Source organism: Oryx dammah, unplaced genomic scaffold (assembly GCF_014754425.2).
Source record: "Oryx dammah isolate SB20612 unplaced genomic scaffold, SCBI_Odam_1.1 HiC_scaffold_25, whole genome shotgun sequence".
NCBI classification, from domain to species: domain Eukaryota; kingdom Metazoa; phylum Chordata; class Mammalia; order Artiodactyla; family Bovidae; genus Oryx; species Oryx dammah.
The window spans coordinates 40,065,892-40,090,735 of record NW_024070209.1 but is presented as its reverse complement, the minus strand read 5'-3'; the positions used below and the strand labels follow the sequence as shown (position 1 = coordinate 40,090,735).

At 35.7% G+C, this 24,844-nt stretch overlaps 1 protein-coding gene across 4 annotated transcripts in view; it reads right to left on the bottom strand.

The window, feature by feature from the left end:
• The window catches only part of VRK2 (VRK serine/threonine kinase 2), a 106,861-nt gene that overhangs the window by 8,798 nt on the left and 73,219 nt on the right, over positions 1-24,844 (bottom strand). For all 4 annotated transcript variants that reach the window (XM_040224885.1, XM_040224883.1, XM_040224884.1 and 1 more), the window contains 5 exons: positions 22,064-22,196; positions 13,518-13,638; positions 10,884-10,942; positions 6,776-6,942; positions 3,162-3,260 (listed from right to left, as the gene is read on the bottom strand). In XM_040224885.1, the coding sequence (XP_040080819.1) occupies positions 3,162-3,260; positions 6,776-6,942; positions 10,884-10,942; positions 13,518-13,638; positions 22,064-22,196 (579 nt within the window). The remainder of the gene's footprint in view (positions 1-3,161; positions 3,261-6,775; positions 6,943-10,883; positions 10,943-13,517; positions 13,639-22,063; positions 22,197-24,844) is intronic.

Here is a 24,844-nt window from a genome sequence, read left to right as displayed (position 1 = left end):
ATAAAGAGGTGGCCCTGATGACAGATTCTTCTAATTCAACTCTAGTCTCTTCACAACTACCAGAGAGTAATTTCAGCTAGCCTACTGTCACCTTGATTGAGGCAAATACCACCTAAGACCTGCTTTTCAGGACAAAATATCAGTATCTCCAACACCTTAAGAAAAGTTTCAGTACAGTTCAGTCGCTCAGTCGTGTCCGACTCTTTCTGACCCCATGAATCACAGCACGCCAGGCCTCCCTATCACCAGCTCCCAGAGTCTATCCAAATTCATGCCCATTGATTTGGTGATGGCATCCAGCCATCTCATCCTCTGTCGTCCCCTTACCCTTTTTCCCCCAATCCCTCCCAGCATCAGAGTCTTTTCCAATGAGTCAACTCTTCACATGAGGTGGCCAAAGTACTGGAGTTTCAGCTTTAGCATCAGTCCCTCCAATGAATACCAATGACTGATCTCCTTTAGAATGGACTGGTTGGATCTCCTTGCAGTCCAAGGGACTCTCAAGAATCTTCTCCAACATGACAGTTCAAAAGCATTGATTCTTTGGCGCTCAGCTTTCTTCAAAGTCCTACTCTCACATCCATACATGACCACTGGAAAAACCATAGCCTTGACTAGATGGAAGAAAAGTTACTTACTCCTTGGAAGAAAAGTTATGACCAACCTAGATAGCATATTCAAAAGCAGAGACATTACTTTGCCGACTAAGGTCTGTCTAGTCAAGGCTATGGTTTCTCATGATGTACACTGCATAGAAGTTAAATAAGCAGGGTGACAATATACAGCCTTGACATACTCCTTTTCATATTTGGAACCAGTCTGTTATTCTATGCCCAGTTCTAACTGTTGCTTTGTGACCTGCATACAGATTTCTCAAGAGGCAGGTCAGATGCTCTGGTATTCCCATCTCTTTCAGAACTTTTCATACTTTCTTGTGATCTACACAGTCAAAGGCTCTGGAATAGTCAATAAAGCAGAAATAGATGTTTTTCTGGAACTCTCTTGCTTTTTCCATGATCCAGCAGATGTTGGCAATTTGATCTCTGGTTGCTCTGCCTTTTCTAAAACCAGCTTAAACATCTGGAAGTTTACGGTTCACATATTGCTAAAGCCTGGCTTGGAGAATTTTGAGTATTACTTTACTAGCGTGTGAGACGAGTGCAATTGTGTGGTAGTTTGAGCATTCTTTGGCATTGCCTTTGTTTGGGACTGGAATGAAAACTGACCTTTTCCAGGCCTGTGGCCGCTGCTGAGTTTTCCAAATTTGCTGGCATATTGAGTGCAGCACTTTCACAGCATCATCTTTTAGGATCTGAAATAGCTCAACTGGAATTCCATCACCTCCCCTAGCTTTGTTCGTAGTGATGCTTTCTAAGGCCCACTTGACTTCACATTCCAGGATGTCTGGCTGTAGTTGAGTGATCACACCATCGTAATTATCTTGGTCGTGAAGATCTTTTTTGTACAGTTCTTCTGTGCCTTCTTGACACCTCCTCCTCATATCTTCTGTTTCTGTTAGGTCCATACCATTTCTGTCCTTTATCTAGCCCATCTTTGCATGAAATGTTCCCTTGGTATCTCTAGTTTTCTTGAAGAGATCTCTAGTCTTTCCCAATCTGTTGTTTTCCTCTATTTCTTTGCATTCATTGCTGAGGAAGGCTTTCTTATCTCTTATCTATTCTTTGGAACTCTGCATTCAGATGCTTATATCTTTCCTTCTCTCCTTTGCTTTTTGCTTGTCTTCTTTTCACAGCTATTTGTAAGGCCTCCTCAGACAACCATTTTGCTTTTTTTGCATTTCTTTTTCTTGGGGATGGTCTTGATCCCTGTCTCCTATACAATGTTATGAACCTCCATCCATAGTTCATCAGGCACTCTATCAGCTCTAGTCCCTGAAATCTATTTCTCACTTACACTGTATAATCATAAGGAATTTGATTTGGGTCATATCTGAATGGTCTAGTGGTTTTCCCTACTTTCTTCAATTTAAGTCTAAATTTGGCAATAAGGAGCTCATGATCTGAGCCACAGTCAGCTCCTGGTCTTGTTTTTGCTGACTGTGTAGAGCTTCTCCATCTTTGGCTGCAAAGAATATAATCAATCTGATTTTGGTATTGATCATTTGATGATGCCCATGTGTAGAATCTTCTCTTGTGTTGTTGGAAGAGGGTGTTTGCTATGAGCAGTGCATTCTCTTGGCAAAACTCTATTAGCCTTTGCCCTGCTTCATTCTGTACTCCAAGGCCAAATTTACCTGTTACTCCAGGTGTTTCTTGACTTCCTACTTTTGCATTCCAGTCCCCTATAATGAAAAGGACATCTTTTTGGGGTGTTAGTTCTAAAAGGTCTTGTAGGTCTTCATAGAACCATTCAACTTAAGCTTCTTCAGCATTACTGGCTGGGGCATAGGCTTGGATTACCGTGATACTGAATGGTTTGCCTTGGAAACAAACACAGATCATTCTGTCATTTTTGAGATTGCATCCAAGTTCTGCATTTCAGACTCTTTTGTTGACCATGATGGCTACTCCATTTCTTCTAAGGGATTCCTGCCCACAGTAGTAGATATAATGGTCATCTAAGTTAAATTGACCCATTCCAGTCCACTTTAGTTCTCTGATTCCTAAAATGTCGATGTTCACTCTTGCCATCTCCTGTTTGACCACTTCCAATTTGCCTTGATTCATGGACCTAACATTCCAGTTTCCTATGTAATATTGCTCTTTATAGCATTGGAGCTTGCTTTTATCACCAGTCACATCTACAAATGGGTATTGTTTTTGCTTTGGCTCCATCCCTTCATTCTTTCTGGAGTTATTTCTCCCCTGATCTCCAGTAGCATATTGGGCACTTACCGACCTGGGGAGTTCTTCTTTCAGTATCCTATCATTTTACCTTTTCATACTGTTCATGGGGTTCTCAAGGCAAGAATACTGAAGTGGTTTGCCATTCCCTTCTCCAGTGAACCACATTCTCTCAGACCTCTCCACCATGACCCGTCTGTCTGGGTAGCCCCACAGGGCATGGCTTAGTTTCACTGAGTTAGACAAGGCTGTGGTCCATGTGATCAGATTGGCTAGTTTTCTGTGATTATGGTTTTAGTGTGTCTGCCCTCTGATGCCTTCTCACAACACTTACTGTCTTACTTGGGTTTCTCTTACCTTGGATGTGGGGTATCTCTTCACGGCTGCTCCAGCAAAGTGCAGCTGCTGCTCCTTACCTTGGACGAGGGGTATCTCCTCAGGGCCGCCCCTCCTGACCTAAGTAAACAAAAGTTTACTTCCAGTTATTTCCATTAATAGTATTTGAGGATTTCAAGAAGGCACCTCAGTTTACAGGGCACAGTTTATGATGCCTAGTATTGGAAAATCATTCCCTCCTTTTTTTTTTTTTCCCCAAAAGGTGCTATAAGTTTCTAAGATTCTTATGGTGATATGCTATTTTCCAATACCTAACCAAAACATTTTTGTTATAACTACTAAATTTAAAGGTACATCTGGGACCTCCCTGATCGTCCAATGGTTAAGAGTTCCCCCTTCCAATGCAGGGAATGTGGGTCTGAGCCTTGGTCAGGAAACTAAGATCTCACATGTCTTCAGGGTAACTAAGCCCACATGCTGCAACTACTGAGCTTGTGAACCTCAACTAGAAAGCCTGTGTGCCGCAGAGTCCACACACTCTGGAGTCCACACAACACAACTTGAGAGAAACCCCGCAGCCCTACTGAAGAGCCCACAAAGATTCCTTGTGCCACAAATAAGATCTGACACCACCCAAAATAAATATTTAGAAAATTAAAAAAAGGCACAAAGCAAGCTGAGGGAAATAACACTTAAAAATTAAATATTCATAACTTTCATTTGAAGACTGAATTAGAAACATTTTATTTATCTAATTATATATGTTTCCTGATCTACTGACTTCTTTTTTTCAAGAATCTTTGTCCAAAAGCACAAGTCTGGAGTTCATTATTTATTCTGTTAAACAATTAGGTCCATGTATAGAAAACAAGAAATGTTATTAGTTGCTAATAAGGGAATTCTGTCTAAAAAGAGAAATTTTGGGCCATGTGATTGATATTCATTCTGGACTTAAAAACGATTTTTGTTATGGGAGCAATGAACTGTGGAAACTATCCTGTACTTGATCATTCAGGAGAATTGAGTTCAAGACATTTTATATTATCATACTGTGTTTTTGATCATCTTCAAGTCTAGGTTTTTCAGCATTTCAAAATCTGTAAACTTAATTTAAAAATAAAAAGATACTTGAGGTGTGGTCACATATGGTGAGTCTATATATATAATTATTAAATATATTCAGTTCAGTTCAGTTCAATTGGTCAGTCATGTCCGATTCTTTGTGACCCCATGAACCGCAGCACGCCAGTCCTCCCTGTCCATCACCAACTCTTGGAGTCCACCCAAACCCATATCGATCGAGTCAGTGATGCCATCCAACTATCTCATCCTCTGTCGTCCCCTTCTCCTCCTGCCCTCAATCCTTCCCAGCATCAGGGTCTTTTCAAATGAGGCAGCTCTTTGCATCAGATGCCCAAAGTATTGGACTTTCAGCTTCAACATCAGTCCCTCCAATGAATACCCAGGACTGATCTGCTTTAGGATGGACTGGCTGGATCTCCTTACAGTCCAAGGGACCCTCAAGAGTCTTCTACAACACCACAGTTCTAAAGCATCAATTCTTCGGCACTCAGCTTCCTTTATAGTTCAACTCTCACATCCATACATGACCACTGGAAAAACCATAGCCTTGACTAGATGGACCTTTGTGGACAAAGTAATGTCTCTGCTTTTTAATATGCTGTCTAGGCTGGTCTTATCTTTCCTTCCAAGGAGTAAGCATCTTTTAATTTCATGGCTGCAATCACCATCTGCAGTGATTTTGGAGCTCAGAAAAATAAAGTCAGCCACTGTTTCCACTGTTCTCAAAATACTAGAGAAATAACGTCAATGTTCAATAAATATTGATCTGCTATGAAGTATATCCTGATTCATCTCAGTGTCTATATACTGAGGCTGATCCAACAGAAATTAACTAAAGTCTTAAGAATCCATATTATTCCTAATGTTTTCTTTTTACTCATAATCAAAATGCTCTAATAAAAAGGGAAATACAATATTTTTGATTGAGGCTCACTGGAAAAAAATGTTTTATGCTCTATCTCTGCATATAAAAAATGGTTTCACAGCAAACCATTGAATTTGATGAAAATGAAAATTCTGGTGGATAATAATTAGAATTTTATATCAGAGGATATAGCTATCAGTTTTTTAAATGGCTTCTTTTATATTTCAATTAAGTTTATGAAACTGAAAAACTACAAAAAAAGAAAAAAAATCTACTTAAATTAGTGTAGATTAAGTGGTGACCATTATTGCAAGGGAAATACTATGTCAAGGAAATGGCTCTTTGTTTTGTTGCAAAAGTGATAAAAACCCCAAAGTCAATAAAACTGTTAAAATAAGTCTCAGTAATTACCAAGATCAAAATCCAGTGGCTTTTTATTAAACATGAACTTTTGTTCTGCCTTCTGTAATACGTAAATAGTGCTGACAATTGGTTTGTGAGGCACTTGCTACAATAAAATGTAATTGTATCATGAGAGAAAGGTGACAATCAGGAGATCATGAAAAAATTACATATTCTCACTGGTAGTTAATTAGCCATGCAAAACCTCCTCAAACAGATATTCTCTTCTATTAGGAATGATTACTATGCAGGCCTACAGATGTCAATACCACAGTCATTCAAATACTTCTTTCCCTACTAATTGAAGGTTGTAAAGCTCTGGTGCCAAGGTTTTGCTTCCAAAGAGCTAATTTATGACTAGAAGGATATTTTATGTCTTCAGTTGCAGCAGCTACAAAATTCAGCAAATCAGAACCATCTGTGCACTGATACTTGACTCACCATTCATCGAGCAGCCTATCAGTCACATTAGCTTGCATCTTGCATTCTTGGCTTGTGAACACTTATGATGATCCAAAGTTCAGAAGAAATATTAAAAATGAATGGCATCCTGACCCTACCCCAATGTGCATGCATCAGGAAACAAAGCCCTCCCCCCTTTTTTTTGCATATGAGCAGTGTCACGGCAGGGCTGAACATCTAGCTGCCTGTCCAGTAATGTTGATCGCAGTCTCAGGTTTCCCTCATCCTCTTAAAATATGTTTCAAGTTTTAATTCTTTTGTGTTCTTTCCAGTTCTAATTCTTTTTTTTAATTTTTAGTGCTGCTGTGAGGGAGTCAGTTGAAAGATAAAGTGGAAGGCAAAACTTTAAAAAATAACTTATTTCAAAAATTGTTTTTACAGATTGAAATATCAGCACATAAAAATGACCTGGTAAAATCTAAGAATATTATTATTACCACCAAATTATGGCCGAACGAGTAAGCAAAAGCAAAGGGATGACTAAAGAAAATCTGAAGGAAAACAGAAAAAAAAAAAAATTTTTTCATGAATAAAGTTGGATTACCCTTTACTATCTTACTCTAATCCTATCTCTATGATATTAGTGACTGCTTTATCTGTTTAATAATACACAACGGGGCACATAGGTTCTACTATTTTTCTCTAAAAGACAAGTCAAAGGGACCTTCAAGAAAATTTCTTGGAGCTCAGTTAGGGGATAAAGGAATTAGAAATTATAAGTAAGAAACAGGACTGTCAGACTCATTCTGACACCTAAAACAACTTCATTTGGTAGATAAGCTTCACAGAAGGTCATCATTGGATTGCAGGAAATGTCACTTACCTTTTGATTGTTTGGAGCATGCATACTTAAGCTCTCTCCTTTAGTGCAAAACTCCAGTGGTCCTAAAGGTATTCCACTTGGGTTCAGAATTTTCTTGAGCATTTGATAGTCTGGCTTTTCATCATATGCTAAGTTATGAGCACATACCAAATACTGGGCTATTTCACCTGTGAAGTATTAAGTTTTTTTAATATGTCATTCATAATAGGCAAAAGTCAAGACTACTATATTCTCAAAATCTCAGTTGTTTTTCTCTTACACAAGAATGTGCATGTGTACACATACATCCTCTATGAAGAAACTAAGAATGAACAACTCAATGTAAAGTACTTTTTAAATGATATCCAAACTTGACTGACATACAGTGACCTACAAATTTGACAAGATGGAGAAACAGGTGGGCTTTTATTTACATATCTTTGTTGATACAGTTTGTAATTCACTCATCAAAGGAAGCCATTTAAAAATTATAGTTAGTGGTTTGAATTTATGGGGTGCAGCTACTAAGAATTACATGAATAATAGACTAGCCATGCTTCACACTTTTTTCCTAAAGTTTTCAAAATTCAGTTAAAAATAATTTTTTTTTAAGTTTTAAAAATTCAGTTAGGAATACTTACTATACACCTCCTTAAAGGAAAAAAAAATCACTGAAAATTTTAATTAAGACTTTGACTTTGAGATTACAACAGTACATACATTTAGAAATGACCTTGAATTCTATGGTTTTAGCCATGACTGACTTTAGAATTTGCCGATATCAGGTCTCCCATACCAATCTAGACCAGTGCAATCACAGCATAATCTTTCTGACTTAGAGCACAAGGGGGAGAAGTTGCCATCTTTTATTTCTTCTCTTCCCCAGAATGGTGTAGTAATCTCCCCACAAGAAAAAAAGCTGCAAACTACAAACTTTTAAATACATTAAGCACGAAAAGAATCCGTAACCAAAACGACAAATATAACCACTGTAAAACAAACGTAGTTTGCATTTTTGCTTCAGGTGGAGGTTCAATCTGAGATACAAGTAAGTGATAATACCATACACTATCTAAAAACTGGCATGTTTCCATTTGTTCAAAAATGTTTATACTCCATAAACTAGTTTTTACAAGGCTTTCCTCTTCAAAAACTTATTACTAACCCAGACAGAAGGAGCTCTTACTTTCTCACTTAGTTGTTTATATCCTATGGTGGGAAAGCTTTGTGAGTTGGAAGAAGTAACTGCCTAAAATTTTGCTCCCCTCCAGGTCTACCTCCTTTCAAGTAGGGAACTGCAGAGACACTGGGTGTCACTCCCTACAGGGAAAAATTCGAAAAGGAATAGTCATCATCTCTCCCCCCAAGGAATGTCAGAGAGAGACCATTTTACACTGTATTGTCCACAACTATTTTCTAGGAGCATAAGGCTACTATGGCTAAACTGAAAACTCTTGGCTCCAGAGTTTAGTTTTTTTGGCCTTTTGGAAACTGATGCAATTCTGCAACCTCCTTTTTTCCTCTTGAATGTATAAGATGTCAAAATTCTGTTACCCACCATTTGCTTAACCAGGATCTATAACTAGCAAGTGCTACAGCTTCATCAAAGTTATATCTCATGTTTCCAGAAGCCCTTTAGGGGGCATCCGATTCTTGAAGAGATGAATAAAACAAAAAAAGATTAAATTATATTCACTACTGTTTTAATATAAATATTAATGTAAATATTCTGCTGTTCTTTGTTTAAAATTGGTAAGCCTGGTTTGGTATGCTGTGCTTAGTCGCTCAGTCATGTGTGACTCTGAGTCCCCATGGACTATAGCCTGCCAGGCTCCTCTGTCTATGGGGATTCTTCAGGAAAGAATACTGGAGTGGGTTGCCAAGCCCTCCTCCAGGGAATTTTCCTGACACAGGAATTGAACCAGGGTTTCCTGAATTGCAGGCAGATTCTTTACCAGCTGAGCTACCAGGGAAGCCCTACAATAATTCTATTAACCAGAATATCCCAAATGGAGAAGAGAGCTGAATATGTGAATATGCTGGGCATAGTTTTCACAAATCACTGTTAGAAGACAACAGAAGACTCCTGGTGCTCTACCAGTTGACTGCAGCTGTGCTGGAAAGCCTTTGTGGGTCTGAGCTTTTAAAAAAATGAGGTACCATGAGATAGGAGAGGAAGAAAAAGAGAAGAGCCACCTCTATTACGAATTTATTATGATAAACCTGATGCTCAGACGTTTGTGATATAGTACTGGTTTTAAATGTTAGCGTTTCAAGATCTAGATTTATTATATTAGGTACACCTTTTAATTTACTAGCATATTTCCAGAGCTATAAAACAAAATGCTTTGAGTAGTATGAAATTATGATATTCTTGAATCATCTGCTTTTTAAGCTAGTGAAATATTAAGTATCATTACTATCATTTCAAGAGACAGAAACTTTTGAAACTATTATTATTTCACTGAGTGGGACATGCATGCTGCAAACTTCTCAGCTGTTTTATATCATAAAATTTCTTAGTAGCAAATCTGTAAATCAGATTAATTCTCATTCTAGTAATACCCACTCTCCTAAGCACAAACAACTTGAGACTTTCAGTTAATCATAATGTTTCAACATTTTATGCTTTAAAAATAGAAATCTGCATTTTATAAAATAACAGTATAGACTCAAACAAATGGTTTGTACTGAAAAAGAGGAGCCTGGCATTCCTCCTCCTGTTTCTCATCATTCATATCTCATCTCTAGCAACAGCAGTGTCCCAGAACACACACTGGTCCATAGGCATTTATTGTGTATGATTCAGGTCACCTGGGCTTTCTTTTCTAATCCTAAACTCAACAGTTTATTTTTTAGGCAGGAGGGAGACAATAAAAGACAGATACACAATTTAAATTTTTTTTTTTAACATTTCATCTCTCATTTTGCTGTCTTATTGAGTAAAATGAAAGCTGCACGATTTGGTAAAAATGCAAATAACAATATTAGCCAAAAATGAATATTGGCATATTGACTGAGTTACTCAGTGGAGTTACATAAACAAAAAGCTTTCATCTTGCAGCCCATCCCCACCAATGAGAATACTATTGTCCCATTTGCCTTGCTCCAACAGAAGGAAACGGACTACAGAGAGTGAAGAAGCAGCAAGACTCATATGGGGCAGACTTACAGGACTTGGGAAATGGAAGTGGGAAAGCACGACTGGTTTATTTGTTTCCTATGGAAATTAAAATTCTGGTTTCTGGTCAAAGAAGGGCTGTAAGTGTAAGTTTAAAATGATTTAACTCTACTTTCAAACTCTCATGTGGAAACTGATACTATTTGACCTTCTCTAGACAGTCAGTGTACATATTTGCTTTCATAAGTCAGCTAAAAGCTAACTGAAATTGCCCGATACAAATAGAGATCAAGATTCACTCTGCTTATCGTCTCGGAAAGAAAGCAAACCGGACGGCAGAAGCAGGCTCTGTTCTGTGAGGCAATCTAACTCGGCTGTTAAACTGGGGCTGAACAATGTGCTATGCAGCACTTGGATAATTCTGAATCGCCTTGCTATTTTTACTGACAGCGCTACCAATTAAAGAATTCCAAAACAGTCTATACTGACATGAAAGAGAAACCCGTTTAATGAAATATACTCTGAATCCCCAGGTCATATGCCTTGCCAAACCAAAAAAAATTTTTTTTCGGGTTGCTGGGTCAGACTATAATCCAGGTCTAAACAGCATTCAAATGTTTAATAGTTTGCTTTTTTAAATGATTAATTGAAAGCACTTTTTCCTTAGATCAACTTTATCTTCAGAGAAACAAAACCACAAAGTCCACTCTAGAAATACCAGATATAGTAGACCATTGAACTTGTGCACAATTCCCCAAACATACATCTGAAAGAAAGCAGTGCCATCAGCAAAGCTGAGAACACTCCCTGAGCAAGTTCTTGCAGCATTCTTGTGTCCTAATGAAAAGAGGATCTAAAAGTTCCTTCTCTAGCAACCTATTTGGAACCCGGGGGGGTTTCTTCCCACCACTGTGGGAAGGGTATTGGGTGCAGAAAAATTGACAAGAGTGACACATGCAGTGACCTGGAAATCCTACAGGGGGAGATAGAAGTTATCATTTGACTCACGGCAGCTGCTTCCGGAAGGAGCCCATTGAAGTACCGACTCAGGGAGCTCATCCAACAGACTGAAACAAAGGAGAGTAAGGCACAGTGAATTTGTTTGCAATCCTGTGACATGCTGTTTTGGTCAGAAAACAAAACTTGTTGATGGGTCACTAATAGGGTGGCTTTCCATACTTTTTTTCCTACCCACCTGTACAGGATAAGAGGGTAAGTGGACAGGCGAAATCCCTAAATCTCACTGATCAATTTTATATCAATCACCTAGAAACTAAACATAGAAATACAGTATAAATGCTTTAATACAAGGTCTGTATATGCAAATATAGAAGTAGGGAGACATGGGTTTTTTTGTGAAAACCTCAAGAAAAAGATATGTGAAAAAATTTTACCTGGATTTTCAAGATATTTTTCCTCCTGTATTTACAACTGGGAAGGGGTAAATTATTTCCTTTTTATGTATATTGTTCTTCACTGGGCAGTTGTTTTATGCTATGCTATCTCTGGTGGCTCAGACGGTAAAGAATCCATCTGCAATGTGGGAGAGCTGGGTTCAGTCTCTGGGTTGGGAAGATACCCTGGAGGAGGGCATGGCAACCCACTCCAGTATTCTTGCCTGGAGAATCCCCATGGACAGAGGAGCCTGGCAACCTACAATCTTTGCGGGGTCACAAAGAATTGGAACACAGAAGTGAGCAATGAAGCACAAGATTAAACAGATTAACAAGAAATAGCTCCCCCAAAACCCATTATTCTAAGACTTTTCAGTGTTTTAGACTGAACAAGTACAAATCTCTTAAGTTGCTTCAGCCACAAATATATAAACACTCAACTAAAATTACTGATATGAATGATTCACAAACTCAGGCATAGGCACAATTGCAACAGTAAATGTACTGATCTAATATTACCTGATGTCAGGAACATAAAGGATGGAAGGGAGATACAGTAATATGGTTGAATATACAAGCCTGCCCTTATTGGGAAATTCAGTGTTATGCCTTCTCAGCAAGTTGAATAAATTATGATTATGTACTATATAAGAAGTTTGAACAATTTATATCATAATTGAATATATATCTTATTAGTATACATATATATGCCTTAATTATAAACTTTATAATACTAGCTTTACTGGTCAATAGGTTTATGCTTTTAATCAGGCCAAAATAAATATATTAACAGAGGCAAGGGACCTAAAAATATAAATGGGGATTATGTTTTTAAGTATTATGTTTTATTATTTATATGATACTCTATTACCTTCAAATATATACATGCAGGCATATTCATTAAAGAGATCTGCAATGAACACATCTATACATGCATATTGATAAAAGACCAAAACAAATATCTGTAAGTCTGTGAATATCTATCTGTAAGTCTTGTGAAAAGAAAAACATATATATTATCATTAGAATTAATATGCTAGTTTTTAAAATAAAGCATTTTATTTAAATTAGATAAACTGAGGTGAGAAATTGGAAACCAAGACTGCTTACATGTGCCCATTACTGTGCTTTGACCCTGACTCATATATTGAAGAGCATTAGTTACCTGAAGGTTAGATGGACACATCAGTCACTGCAGTAAATAACTGATGAGACCGTTCTAATGCTGACATACAAACGTGTTAGTTGGGGTAAGGGACTAGAATGATCAAGACTGAAGTGGAGAGATATATCTTACAATATATGTCAGTATTTACAAATGTAATCTGTACTACTCTCTGTCTGCGGGTTAGCTTCCCTCTCTGTTAAGAACTGATGTCACACTGAATTTGAAAGACTGATTTCTACAGATTAGTTACCCCTTCTGTAAACTTATGTTGTGACTTGTCTTATTTAAAATACAGCAGCTTTTTCCAATCGTGATATTATATCTGTACATAACTACTATTGAGAATATCTCGGTACATAATGAAAAATTGACTAAGCTGTGTTATAAGCAATTGACTTTTTCTTAGGCCTGATCAAAAGGCCTAAGAAAAAAGTGAGAAAAACAGTAAAAGAGTAACCCACTCTGCTCTTAGTCTAACCTAATTCTCATGCTAATAGAGTTTAGGTGATAAAAATTGAATGTGGAATATTATAAATGTTTATGTGGCTGCAAATGATCTCTTGGATAAACATCTCATATACAAATTTTGTTTGTTTCTTCCTTAAGAAACAGAACATTCTTCCTCCCAAACACAGGATTAAAAAGAAGTATGTTCTTCTCACTTGAAAAAATAAGTCTTGTTTGTCCCACTTCACACAATTGCTTTGCACAGTTAATATCAATCACACCAAGCTACCAAGCTTACACTAACTCCATGTACTTGTACAATGATAATTTGAAAATACTCTTCCTTGAAAATACCACCACCTAGAATCTAAGCTTTGGAAAACACCCTGTGAAGTAACAAATATTTCACTTTATATTTGCATTACAACTCAATACATGTGATTTCATAGGTGTTAGCTTAACGGAGTGTATGTTTGTAAGCTGTTTGGTTTTTTTAACATATTTTTCAAATTTAAGAAATTTGCTTTGGCTATCATGTTAGTTGAGTGGCAGTCTTTTCTGGGATATTAACTTGCTTTAGTGTATCCTTTCAGCCCTGGTGCTGTAAATGATGGAATACTTGAAAATATGTACTTTGTTTTCGCAGCCTGGACAGCTACAGGGTCCTGCAGGCTCCTTTCCCAGGGCAGTCTCCCACATAACCACCGCAGCAGGCAGTAGCCGAGGATCTCAAGGTCACTTCGTCTGGACAGGGCTATAGGAATAAGCATTAAGACAGAAAGATGAGGGATAAGCAAGTTTTGAGAAATAGAGAAATCACTGAATGAACTACCACTGATGAAATATGAAAAAGCCAAATGGGCGATGTGTTTTGTTTGTTCAGCTGGAGAAAAGCTTAAACGCCCAGGCATTTGGCCCCAGTCCACAGACAGGCAGTGACTTGTTGCTGTTGAAAGTAAGGGTCAGTTTCCTCACCTCCTCCAACTTCATCCTTCCTTAGTCTGGCCTGTCACATGAACTTGATCTCCATGGCCTCTGACATGATCCAGACAACCCATAACCTGGCACCAACACTTTCTCAAAGAGCCAAGCAGTAAAACAAAGAAATAAATGTCTGCAGCTAAATTGCTAACATATGTTCCAGGAAGTCCATGGGGTCTGCATTGGTCATGCAGAGACCCTTCGAGTGCAGACTAAACATTGATGGCCTTTCCTGTTCCACTCATACTAGTAGCCTTTGAAATTGGAAGAATATGACAAAACTGCCATCTAGTGTACAGTATTAAAAGTCTTTAAGACTTTTCAATTAAATGACAGTATAGGAAAAAAATGCCTTCTGTTTTGTGGGTACACGGATCTAGAATTTTACAAATATGATTTTAGATATAAGCAGTGCTATGGTGAAACTCTGGTCAAACATCCTGAAAAAAAAGAGAAAAAGGTAAAGCAATAGAGTGCATGAAGGGTGAAGGTGGAGGTGGTGGGAAGTAGATTTTAAAGCAAAATAGAGGCTTCCAGAATTTAATATAAATGGCTTTTCATTAAAAAATACAGTAAAAGAATACATTGAGGTCACTGTAAATATCATTTATGTAAAATTACTAAATGACAGACTAATTTCATGATAATTTTATGTTTTTTTTTAAGTAGCTGACTTCAAAAGAAGGACAATGAAATCTAGTAAAACATCAAAATGTAAAAAATATTACTGAAATAATGATCAAAACATTAACAAAGTCCCACAAAATAAACTCATTTTTATAACCATTCCAAATTATTATAAAACAATAGGTTGGCTTAGATTTCTACCATGACTTGAATGTTCACCTGTGTAGGGATATAAAATCTCCTAAGTGTAATTCATGGCTGCTAAACCTGTTGTAAACAGGTATCCTGTTTTATTATCTTTCATTAAACATACTCTGAAAAGTCAGTAAACTCAGTTTTTAATTTTAAAAGTTGTCTACTAAGAACAATGTTGCTAGCACACCATAACTACTTCTGGTCACCATACATAAGTTATTATAAAAGCAGAAGACAAGATTAGCTCTCACACATACTCTATCTTAACTGCTATTAGAGTACTGGATTATTAAAGGCCCTTCAATCGAGTAGAATGCGACAGTCTCATGGGTATCATTTCCTTTCTGCACAGCTTCAACAATGTCCTAATGCAAGACTTGGCTCCCCTATTAAAATAAAAACACAATCTCTACCATGCTGTTTTGCAGTGATTTCTTCAGTAATAAATCTCCCATTAATAATGGAATGGTTCCATTTGTACAGATGTGTTCACAAGTCCCTTTTCCATTATGGCAATTTCTGATTACTACCACTTAAAAAAATTCACATCCTCTAATTTTCAAAAAATTATATTCTGGCACCTGTTTGGACAATATAGGCTACACACAAGAGACCCTCTGAGGAAAAACAACCAGAATTAAAATAGAATGAACATTTCCAGCCATTTCCCCCTACCCTCCAACTGAGGGATTAATTGATATGAAGCTGTAAGTAATGACAAGTCATTTAGATTCCTAAAGCCAATCTTTCATAAACTGGTCTTCATCTGAAATAGCCCTTGGAGAATTAACTTTACTTCACTAGTATAGTTCAGTCTTACCTAATTAAACTATGGCATCACATTTTTCAAACTTTTGTTTACTTTTACTACATATATACATTAATAACTATGGTTAGGTAAATGTTTTACCACTGTTTAAAGAAAAAATTCTACGGTAACTCTTTCCCACCGTTGAACAGTGAGATGAAAGGATTAAAAATGCTTCCAAGCACACACCTCTCCCTGAAACTTCCTCTCAGGGAAACAAACTGCAAAGTATGGTGTGTTTATTTGAGAATCTAAACTCTAAGACTGTACCAACGACTATGTCATCTCTCCATCTACTACATACAGAAGAGCAATTTTAACACTGGTTAAATTAATTAAAATATTTTGGATGACAATATTAGCATCTATGAGTGGGTATGTAATTAACACAGTAAATTGGTCATATATCTAAATTTAATATAGATGTACTTTAAACAAAAGATAGATAATATAATATCTGTTGAATCTAGGAATCGAACATTTGGATATTTACTGTATTATTCTGTTATTTCCTGTATATCTGACAACAAAATGCTTAAAATTAAAAAAACAAGAGTTGATCACAGCTGAAGAAGACAGTGTCAAACTATGAAAATATTTTTTAATTTGAAAGCTGAAACATATGTTATGGATTATTTTATTTCTATATAATTTGTATTTCTGTATAATTTATTATAATACATAAAGTTTATCAGGTACACTTATAGTTAATATAATCATTAACAGCATATTTTCATGTATATTTCCTATATGTAAAGTCATACTTTTACTTATGGTGTTACTGCTTAGAAATATAGGAAAATTTAGTTATTAATATTTTTCTTCTACATTCTCATGTCACTTTCTAAATATAATTTAGCATCCAATTTTTACTCTGCTTTTTAATATGGTGGCGTTCTCAGTTGCTCAACATTTCTAAAAGATTATTGCCAAGAGAAACCCCCCCAAAAAAATGCACAGGTGGAGTGGGACTTGAATTCTATTTCCCTAGAAAGCAGATACCAGAAACAGCTGACACTAGAATACATAATTAAAATAAAAACAATCCATGTGATTTATGAAGCTGCTACTGTGCCAGACACTCTAACTGCTTTTATCTTATTTAATCATCCTAACAATAACATGAGGTAAGTATCATTAACCCTGTTGACAAATAAGAAAATAGAGCCTCAGAGAGGTTAAACAACTTGCTTGGTATCACAGAGCAAAAATTTACAGAGCTTTGCACTGAAATCCAAAGTGTTCAGAATCTAAAGCCAACACTCAAATCTGCCAATTACTTTGCCTCCCTTATTAGTTTTAACACCATTTAGACAACCTTATATATACGGCTTCTACAGTTAGGGAAGTATTTGAAGCAGGCATTTTAACTTAAAACATCAAAAGATATACTGTCCAAAGACAGGTGTACTGGCAAGGAAGAAATAAGCAGCAGATCCTGAGGTCTAAGCTGCAGCACTATCAAAATTTTTCATGCAACCAACCTTTCATGAAACTATTTGTTTAAAACTACTTCATTCAGATGAAAAAGACTGTCTAATTAAAACATTAATTTATAAAGTGTTAAATGGTTCTTCCAAGCTGGAACAGAAACAACAAAGAAATCACACTGGAGAACTGGTCCTTACTATGAAGATAAACTGCAGTAAAATTATCAGGGTGAGATTCACCAAATGGAATCAAAGAATTGGGAGAAAAAGAAAAATATCAGTGTTAATCCCCAAATGAATCTGATTATTTGCCTAACATGTTTTCTATATAGACAACAGTTTTTTTCTTATATAGAGTAACATTATAAAGTAGGAGGAAAAACAAGTTTTTGTAGGAAATAATAAAATGAACCTGAAAACTTCTGCCTTAAGCAAACAGGGTTTAATTGCTCAAAATACTAGTTTATATATTCAGAAATGACAATAGGAAAGCAGAAAACATCTGAGTAAGATGCTCACCTGAGAAGTGAATCGTGACTACCTGCAGAACAAATTTAAACGTTACTCTTGTTTTGCTAACTAGTAACCTATGTTATTTTTTATTTATTTTTTAACCTATGTTATTTAGTAGTTTTCCCAATTCAGATATATAAAGAGCTAGGGAACTTTAAGGTGGCTCCAATTTACTGCAATTAGGATATTAGGAAAGTAGAATGCAATGTGTCACATTTCAAATAAATAAAATCAGGTCTCTCATTTCTTCAGTACCTTTTAAATCTTAAGCCTTAGTTTTTGATCAAACACTACTGTGTGATCTCAGGAGAAGTTATTCAACAGAGTAAAGGTATCTTACATTTGGCCAATGTGTATTCTTAACCCAACCAAACAGTTTAAGATCTATGCCAAGAAAGTCTTGTCTAAATGTCAAAATTGGGTTATGCCACATAGAGGGAATAGTGCCTTCATTAAAATTTATTTATACATCAACCAAGGAGTATATATAGCACTGAAATTTACTTAAAAATAAAAATCAACAGTATGTTTTTCTGACTACTAGTAGATTCAATAGTAACTTGAAGGTTTACCTTAATATCTTATAATTGAAAAATGGGTTCCCTTTTTTGAATTATTGTTTAGGAAGTTAAATATTGTGTAAACCATGTCATTTCCCCAAGTTTGGTAGCATGAAAACACATTTGCAGTTTATCTCACATATATTTTGTAAGTTGGAGTGCCATATTAGAGTGAAATGCAGCCATGCAGGAAATAACACAAGACTTGGATTTCATAAACGGTAGCAATTGGCAAAAAAATTTAAAAGTACGCAATATAGTTCTTTCCTTGATACTGAATATATCATATAAACAAATGGACATTTAAAATGCAATTTAGATATCACATTGTATGGTCATCAATGATGTCGAATTAAAACAGGTATTATACACTCAATGCACAGGTCTGAAGTATTTTAAAAAGCTCAATATGTTAAATGCAGTATATCTCTAGAGAAATTAGGTATTGACTGCATGCCTCAGTGAGCAGAAAAATCTACAAAAATCCATACCACACATTGATCCCAATATTGCTTTTTAACATTACTAAGAATGTAACAAATTTTAAAATAGTGTATTTGACACAGATATAATTCTCTTTAATTATCAGGCAACAAGCCCAAAAATATGTCAATGTTTATACATGTTGGTTTTTATGAATAAAAGATTAATAATAGATGAGATAAGCCCAACATGTATTACTCTAATTTTACACTAAATGAAGCACTTCAGCCACTCACAAAACACTTCTAGGTCATGTAAGAGAATTGAGTTTAGAAGAATAATTGCAATTTGAAAAAATACAGATATATACATGTACAATAGCTCAAGAGTAGTTATCTATCCATTCACCCAGCTGTTCATTCACCTTTATATATCTCTATTCATATTCTTACTTATAGTAATACAAGCTACCCTCCTTTTACACAGTTTAACTAAAAATGCTTATGTAAAACTGATGACTGGCACCTTATACAAATTCTTTCATTATGAAAACCCAACTATTAACAATCCACAGAAACATGACAGTTAGCTTCAGTTTCTGAATAACCACTACAAAGGTAACGGACCAGACAGCCTGACCAGGTCAGCAATGTATCTGTTAAGTGTCTAATCCGTAAGTCAGTCTTACAGTGAAGGCTGGGTATTTCCCAGGGCCTGATCAAGCCAAGAGAAACCCAAAACATAACAAATGCTCTGACAACTAGAGATTCTATTTCCTAGTGATAACTTGTTTTGCTCTTTATGTTTTCCCTTGCATTATCTGTCTCAGTATTTATTTGATCTCATAGCTGCACTGGTATAGAAAAGATTTTTCTGAGATTAAACTACATAATGTATACTGAAAGTAAACACATTAATATTTATGAATCTGACCTTCTGCATTTACCTACAGGATTTATGGCCTTGTTTATAGTAGTTTCTAGATAGGACTAAATGATTACTTCATTTCTAATAAAATCTTAAAGTGAAATGTTTTACTTTGGAAAATTAAATCTAAAACATTAGGAATGAATAGTATTCAAATATTTGAGGATAACAAACCTTTCAGTTTTCATACTAAACTGCATGTTAAAATTTCAGCAAATGTGTGTACATGCACATCTATGCATCTATATGTGGAAGTATATATGTGTGTATACATATATGTGAAGGCATATGCATATATATGTATATCTATATGTAAATATGGATATGGTGAGAACTTTACTGTATACTCTATTTTTAATGCATTAAGGGAATCTAATTTTATAGAAATCTTTTTAAACCTATGGTAAAAATGAATATTCCCTCCAGCTTATAACTTTTCAGCAAATACCAAAAATATGTAGTGGAGGTTCCAACCTGAGTAGCCTTCCCAAAGAGGTAATATCTTTCTATTACTATTCTCAGTTCATTCTTCTCTCCAAAGACCTAGCATGGTGAAATCTACCTAGCTCATCAACATGTATTATTATTTAGGGAGCAAAAAACTTGAATACACTACAGAATAAAATATTGTTCAAATCTTTCATGAAGGTAGCATAATGAAAATATTTACCTAAACTATGGAATAACTGAGGAGGACTTCCAGAATTTCCACAGTCCAAACAGTGATCAGCAGTGATCAGATCAACATCCATCAACTCTACTTTCCCATTCCACAATCACAGTTATATTTATAATGGTCAAAATCTAATCACATCAGTATTAGAGCTATTCGTTGAACTTAGTGGCCCAATCATAAGTTAACATCGTCAATAATGTAATTGGACCAATGCTTAAGAGTCTGTACGATGAATTTACAGTTATACCACTATCAAAAAGTACTTTCAGGTTTCTAAATATTCTTTCATACTAATATATCTTGCAATAGTGAAGAACAAAATTCACTGAGAACTTTAAAATAAAAAAACAAAACAAAACATTATCAGTGAACATTTGACTTTTACATTCCTTGTGCTTAATTGCTCAGTCTTGTCTGAATCTGCGACCCCATGGACTACAGGCCCACCAGGCTCCTCTGTCCATGGGGTTTTCCAGGCAAGAACACTGGAGAGGGTTGCCACTCCCTTCTCCAGGGGATCTTCCCAACCCAGGGATTGAACCGAGGTCTCCTGCACTGCAGGTGGATTTTTTTTACCATCTGAGTCACCAGGGAAGCCCTTAATTAAAGCCAATGTCCCATTTATATCTTTTTTAAAAGGCCATTGATTCATTAACAATGTTAATGGTAAAAAATAATACAATATTATTAAATTTCTGAGTGAAATCATTACTTTTTTAACCAAACTATCTTTGAAAAAAAAAAATGCAGTGATTTCTCTTACTCTGATCAGGAGTTATATGAGCTAATTTCCAACCCCCAAAATTTAACCTATGAGTTTTCCTGAAAGGAAGAAGGTATACAACTGACACACTTGTTTCACTTTATCAGTGGCCTACCTTAAACTAGAGTGGGTTTTAATTGCCCTCGAAAATGATCAAGACCCTCTACATTACATGGTCAATGGTCCTTTTAATAGAAAAGGCAGTAATATACAGTTGTTTGCACCAACAAAAACTTGTTAGAAAGTATCAGTTTAGGGTAACAGTTCAACAGCCATTAACAAGTGCAAATGTCTAACTGTCTTTTAGTAAAAATGTGGTCCATTTGAAGCTGTTTAAAAATTATTTATGTGGTTTAGTATATTTGAAAATACTTTTGTAAACAAAGTTTATGAATAATATAATTTTGAAAGCCAAAGTTTTTCAATAGTCACCATTTTTTTTTACTAGCATAACATTAGAATTGACTTTTTGTCTTGCTGACAGAGCAACTAAGAAAGTACAGTTGCATTGACCATATTGATTGTGAACAAAGCAACCATCAGTGGGGACTCCGCACCATATATTTTCAATATTGAACTCCTACTTCCTTTTCCATGGCTTTCTGGGTCGGCTATTGGATTTGGACTGCAGTGTAATAAACAGCTAAGGTTTAATTAATGGTAAATGAATACAAGACATAGGTTATGACTTTAACTAATTAGGGAATTGTTGAATTAAGTCTGCCTTGGAATGCAAGGCAGTACAATCAATATCCAATAAAAGGACTATGTATGTAATTTACCTGCAAATGTGTTTCCAATACCATCAAAGTGAGTTTAAATAAGTAAGATATATGAAAGGTGACTAGGAGAGATTTCCACAAGTTAACACTTCATAGTTTCAGAAAAGACTTCCTTATTGTTGAGATGGTATCTTCTAAAGCTCTGATAAGAGCACAACGAAAAACAGGAATCATTCTTCAAATCCGAAAGAGTTTCTAAAGCATAAAAATTCAGTTGTTGACTTACAAGTTTAATGTAAACAAACTAGTACTTTAGGCTGCTCCAAATGAGCATCAAATTTTGCTTACTTGACATCTTTTATTCTTTTTTCACTTGTCAAAATGTGTATCTCTTCTCTTAGTTAGAAGAATATTTGTTGACATGCAGGAATTCACTACTTTTGATAAAAATCTCTGCAGTGTTCTCATTCTTCAAACTGACCAGGCAAAAAGGTCATTTCATGGAGCCTTAAGACTTTGTTCTAATTATTCTGAAATTAAAAAAAGAAACCTACCTACTCCCTTGTGGGCATCCAAGCTGGTAAACTCTATTGTCCCGTTATGGCCTTTTTTAGGATTTTCCTGATACTGTTTGTGGTTCCCATTGGGACAATATCTGTAGGAAAGTCCATAATCTGCAAGATAAACCTGGAAGACGTGAACAGAAAAATGAATAATGTTTTTGTCCTTTGAAAATTTAACCTTTATAATTAAGTCTTAAGAAACTGATAGGTTAAGAGAACCTTAGATCTGTATTTTATTAAACCAAATGGTGCCTTCGGATAAAATATATACAACTGGGGACCATAACAATGAACTTTCTAACTTAAATCCTTACTTCAACATAGGCAAATCTTGTTTCTGAGTTGACTTAGATTTTCATTCTTTTTATTTGGCTCTTAAATTCCCTTCCCTCCAGGTGGGCATGTAGATGTCATAAACCACAATATGTCTTTTTATCTATATTCATACAGCTTATGAGGATCAGCCTTTTTTCTTAGTAACCCCTCCCTGTAACATAAAACTATTTCAACAGGGAGGGGAGATGAGAACAATCTAAAAGTAGTAAGCTAATATTAGAGGAATCTCCATTAACAGGAAGCATAAAAACAGTGAACAGACTATAAGAGATAATGACTGTCAAAATTTAAAAAAAAAAACAAAACAAAAAAAAACCAGCATCATGTTGTCCGTATTTAAGAATGGAACATCAATGCTGTACTTTGTTTTTCAGACCAATCCATATTATCACTGTTATCTTTGTAAGTCAGTCAGAATCTAAGCAGGGTATCCAAACAGAATATAGATTGTTGAAAAGTCAGATGGCAATTCAAGTGAATTTTCCTAAGGTTACTTTTGGAGAGAGAAAGAAGGGAGAGGAGAAGTAGTTTTACAGATAGAGCATACATTGAATAGGGAAGTGTTATGATTAGACGTTTATTCTAACATATATCAGAGGTAAAGAGTCAGTCTGCAATGCAGAAGACCTGGGTTCAATCCCTGGGTTGGGAAGATCCCCTGGAAAAGGGAATGGCACCAACTCCAGTGTTCTTGCCTGGAAACTCCCAGAGACAGAGCTGTCTGGCAGGCTATAGTCCACAGTGGTGCTAAGAGTCACACACAACTGAAGCGACAGCATGCACGCAGCCAGAATATTATACTTTCCACCTACATGTTACCATGATCCTCTCCCCCCTAAACCACTGGAAAAGAAAGCAGCTTCAACTTTTAAAATGGGTTGTTTCACATGTATTTATTTAAAATTTAGGGAATAAGGCAACACTTCACAATGTTCAGCTTTAAGACAAGAGTATTAACATTAGAATGCAACTGGAATTTTAAAAGATACCTATTAACTAAATTTTAATTGAAGTTGTTGGTTTCAGGACAGCCTAAGTAGAAGATATTCTGAACTTCAAAATATAAACAACACAGTTTCCTTCATTTGCTGAAGAACATAGCTTGCTAGATTGTATGAAAACATGATATTTCAGTTTTGTCTCTCACTCACAGATGCCATTTCTCAACATGGCTTCAGGAGTAACTGCCCAAAGTAATTGCACTTCAGAATCAGATGTAAAACTGGTTGCTTGCTTTCACTATTTATGATGCATTTTTATCTTTATTTGAGAACTAAATAGACTTCACTTTGCAAAGTAGACATCCTGAGAATGTAGATATTGATAGCAAATGGAAAGGATCTCATTCAGTTCAACAGAGATATCAAAAGCTTTACAGATAAGAAAAAGTTAAGTGAATTCAGCACCACCAAACCAGCTTTACAATAAATGCTAAAGGATCTTCTCTAGGTGGGAAACACAGAGAAGAAAAAGACCCTCAAAAACAAACCCAAAGCAATTAAGAAAATGGCTATTGGAACATACATATCAATAATTATCTTAAATGTAAATGAATTAAATGCTCCAACCAAAACACACAGACTGGCTGAATGGATACAAAAACAAGTCCTGTACATATACAAGAGACCCACTTCAGATCTAGGGACACATACAACCTGAAAGTGAGGGGAGAGAAATAGATACACCATGCAAATGGAAATCAGAAGAAAGCTGGAGTAGCAATACTTGTACCAGATAAAAAAGACTTTACAAAGTAAAGACTGTTACTAGAGATAAGGAAGGACACCAAATAATGATCAAGGGATCAATCCAAGAATATACAACAATTATAAATATTTATGCACCAAACATAGGAGCACCTTAATACATAAGGCAAATGCTAACAGCTATAAAAGGGGAAATTGCCAATAACACATTAATAGTGGGGGACTTTAACACCCCACTTACATTAGTGGACAGAAAATACATGGACAGATCACCCAGAAAGAAAAAACAAAAATGAAAACACAAGCTTTAAATGACACAATAGACCAAATAGATTTAACTGATATTTATAGGGCATTCCACCCGAAAGCAGCAGAATACACTTTTTTTCTCCAGTGCATACAGAACATTCTCCAGCATAGATCACATACTGGGTCACAAATCAAGCCTTAGAAAGTTTAAGAAAATTGAAATTTCATCAAGTATCATTTCCATAATGCTACGAGATTAGAAATCAATTACAGGGGGAAAAAAAAACCTATTAAAAAAAAATCACAAACACATGGCAAAAAAACACGCACCATTAAATAACTGAGAGATCACTGAAGAAATTAAAGAGGAAATAAAAAAATTACAAAGAAAAAAAATGACAACAAAAACACAGTGACCCAAACCTATGGGGTGCAGCAAAAGCAGTTATAAAAGGGAATTTTATAGCAATTCAATCTCATT